A 3,133-nucleotide genomic window follows, 5' to 3' on the forward strand; every position below is an offset into this window, starting at 1 on the left:
ACACACACACACACACACACACACACACACACACACACACACACACACACACACACACACACACACACACACACACACACACACACACACACACACACATCTGTGTTGTTTTCCTGATGTAGTAAGCATGACTGTTAGCTTGTCTACTGTAGGCTACCCATCTGCGTAGGCCTAATCATAGACCGAGCTAAAGCAGTAGGAATGCAGATAACAAATATTTTCATTATCTGCTGCATATTCTCTACAATAATACACGGAATGTCAGAAAATTGTGGAAAATGTCCACTCCTGTTTCTCAAATTTAAGGTAATGTCTTGTTTTGTCCGTCCAAAACCCAAAGATATTTCCTTTAATATTATATCAAAGCAACTTTTTTGCATGAAAAATTACTTTAAAATGAATAAATAGTTAATTTTTTGAATTGTTGCAGATCTATTCATCATCAAGATGTCACTTGTTTCAGCTGCTCATGGTGGTTAGACAGCAGCACCAATATACATCCTGCTAATTGCTACGCTAACTAGCATAAGAATTAGTTTCAGCCTCCCTTTAAAGATGTCTCTGAAACCGAGGTTTCGGAAGTGGGTAGCAAAAAAATCATACAGCAGAGGGGAGAAAAAGGAGTGTTAAAAGAAGGGGGAGGGGGTTCCAGCAGCACTGCTCAGTAGCCTATAGGGCGTAAATAAAATTCAGAGCATAATAGCTGTGACGTTAGCATAGATGGACTTCTGCTACATGCTAACTAGCATCCGAGAGATGTAAGAGAATACCACATGTCAGTCCGTAACGGCTACAGATAATGACACAGAGTTACAACACTGACATTCTTAACAAACTATGATAATATTGGCAGAAACTATTAATGAAAATAGTCTCAGGGGAGAGTTCACAGCGCGCTCACCATCCTCCATCTCTGTCTGCTGAGAGGATGTATTAGGGCTGACAGAACCTCTGTACAGGCTTTTAGCGAAGGGGAAAGGAGGTGGGAGGGAGTGAGGGGGGCGGGACAAGCGGGTAACAGAGTCATTAACACATGATGATTTAACTGGTTTGATTTAGTGCCACGCTATGCTTTTCTGGCATCTTAGGCTATCCTCCTGTGGATTGGAGGGGAAAGAGTTTTCTTTTCCTTCCTTCCTGCTCCTCAGGAGTTCCCCTCTGTGTGCTCTTACAGCTTCCCTCACCTTCTCTTCTTCCCCTTAATATCATGTTCCCTCCACCTCTCATTCCGACTCTCACTTTCATCCTTCCATTTTCTCCCTCTCCTCCCCAGTGTTAATTTGTATTAAGATTTAATGCCCCCAAACAAGCTTTCTGTGTCAGCCCACTGAGAGTGTCAGCGGGGGCGCTCTGTTCCCCTTCTGCCTCTGCTGTGAGATTCGCTCTCAAAGCTGCTTAGGCACACACACACACACTCACAGGTCGCTTGTGTTTTGGCCACAAGAATACACACTTTTGGGTGTACACACATGCTGTATCACTCACTTTAGAACACACTGCGCCTGAGGATGGTGTCACAGGAGCACTCCATACACTGTACGTGTGTGTGTGTGTGTGTGTGTGTGTGTGTGTGTGTGTGTGTGTGTGTGTGTGTGTGTGTGTGTGTGTGTGTGTGTGTGTGTGTGTGTGTTGCATCTCCACCAATCGCTTTTCCGCTACCCCATGGTTCCCTTCTCCATTGGAGGCGGGACACCCTGCCTGAGCATCAGGAATTAGATCAAGCAGCATCATGATTGGATTTAAGCTTTGATACACACACACACACACACACACACACACACACACACACACACACACACACACACTCACAGTCCTCCTGCTGCCTCAATAAGCAGCTTGGGGCTTCACACTGGCCGTGCACACACATACTCACGTTTCCAAACCTCATGGGTACCCAAATAGCCTTCTGCCCATAGGCAAACACACACTAAAAAGCTAACAAGCACTAGACGAGCACTCCGAGATGCACTGACCTACGCCAAGGCTGCATCCATGAGAGAAAGAAAAAAGTGTGTGTGTGTGTCTTGTGATATTGCAGCCACTTCAAAATTGAATGGATTATTCTCGCCCCATGCTCTTTGAACCTCCTAAACCTGCTGACAAACATCAATACTCACCTACAGCGCTGTGAATGGATATGGTCCTTACTACATCCATGACATGGTTAAACCATTTACTCCAGGGCGTGCACTCTGATCTGTGCCACTTCTCACTCTTCTTGGCTCCAAAATGGCTAAACAAGCTCCCCTTAGATCATATTATATTATATCAGGACAACAGAAAGTCTACCAATCTTCTATCGTAGCCTAAAAACCCACCTGTTTTGACTGCACCTTGGTCATTAAACCTAACACACCCTGAACAACGTTTTGTTACTTGAAACGCACCAGCACTTACAATGGTTTTAATTATTTGAAGCAAATGTACCTGTAGGTTTTTTATTATTCTGAGTTTGTATCTTCATGGTTTATTGCGCTTTGGGTAAAAGCCCCTGCCAAATGAAATGAAATGTAAAGTTAAAACAGACAAACGTATAACCTCACTTCTTTAGCGGAGGTAACTAGGGCAGTATCTCTAATCTCCTTCCTCATCTCCTCTTTCTTTCTCCTTCCTTCTTCTTTTATCCTTTCTCTTGTTCCCCCTAAAGCTGTGAATCAGAGGCACCCCTGTCCCTCCCTCTTCCTACCCGCGGGGCTTCCCAATTCACCAACCCGCTGAATAATGAATGCGGCCGGGCCGAGTTGATTAAAATAACACATCAGGTCTCCTTCATTGAGAAGAGGCATGGCTCTTCTGAGAGGGTACTGCTGGTGTGGTTGGAGCCAGAGCAGAGCAGGGACATATTCTTCATGTTAACACTGATTAAGATGTGATGGCTGTAACACCATATGTGGACCCATGCGTTTGTCCTATGGTAGCAGGAGATGGTGGTGTGGGATTAACCAGTTACTGTGCAAATTACAGCTCTACACATTGAATTAAGTATTAATGGAGTTTTAAAAAATCTGGCCTATATACATTTTTACATTGAATATATAAGCTAGTATTATCCCAAGAGAATAATGAAACTTAGTGGGATAATTCTTTGTCCAAAACTTTTTTAATTACCTCAAACCTACAGAACAGTCAGCAT

The 3,133-nt window shown here is 43.8% G+C and overlaps 1 protein-coding gene across 1 annotated transcript in view; it reads right to left on the bottom strand.

The window, feature by feature from the left end:
* wnt4 (wingless-type MMTV integration site family, member 4) overlaps window positions 1-911 on the bottom strand; it is a 6,471-nt gene extending 5,560 nt beyond the window's left edge. The window contains exon 1 of the mRNA XM_010780851.1: window positions 902-911. Coding sequence (XP_010779153.1) covers window positions 902-911 — 10 coding nt within the window. The remainder of the gene's footprint in view (window positions 1-901) is intronic.
* Window positions 912-3,133: the final 2,222 nt, after the last annotated feature.

The sequence above is a fragment of the Notothenia coriiceps genome, unplaced genomic scaffold, assembly GCF_000735185.1.
Source record: "Notothenia coriiceps isolate Sejong01 unplaced genomic scaffold, NC01 NC01_scaffold00022211, whole genome shotgun sequence".
NCBI lineage: Eukaryota > Metazoa > Chordata > Actinopteri > Perciformes > Nototheniidae > Notothenia > Notothenia coriiceps.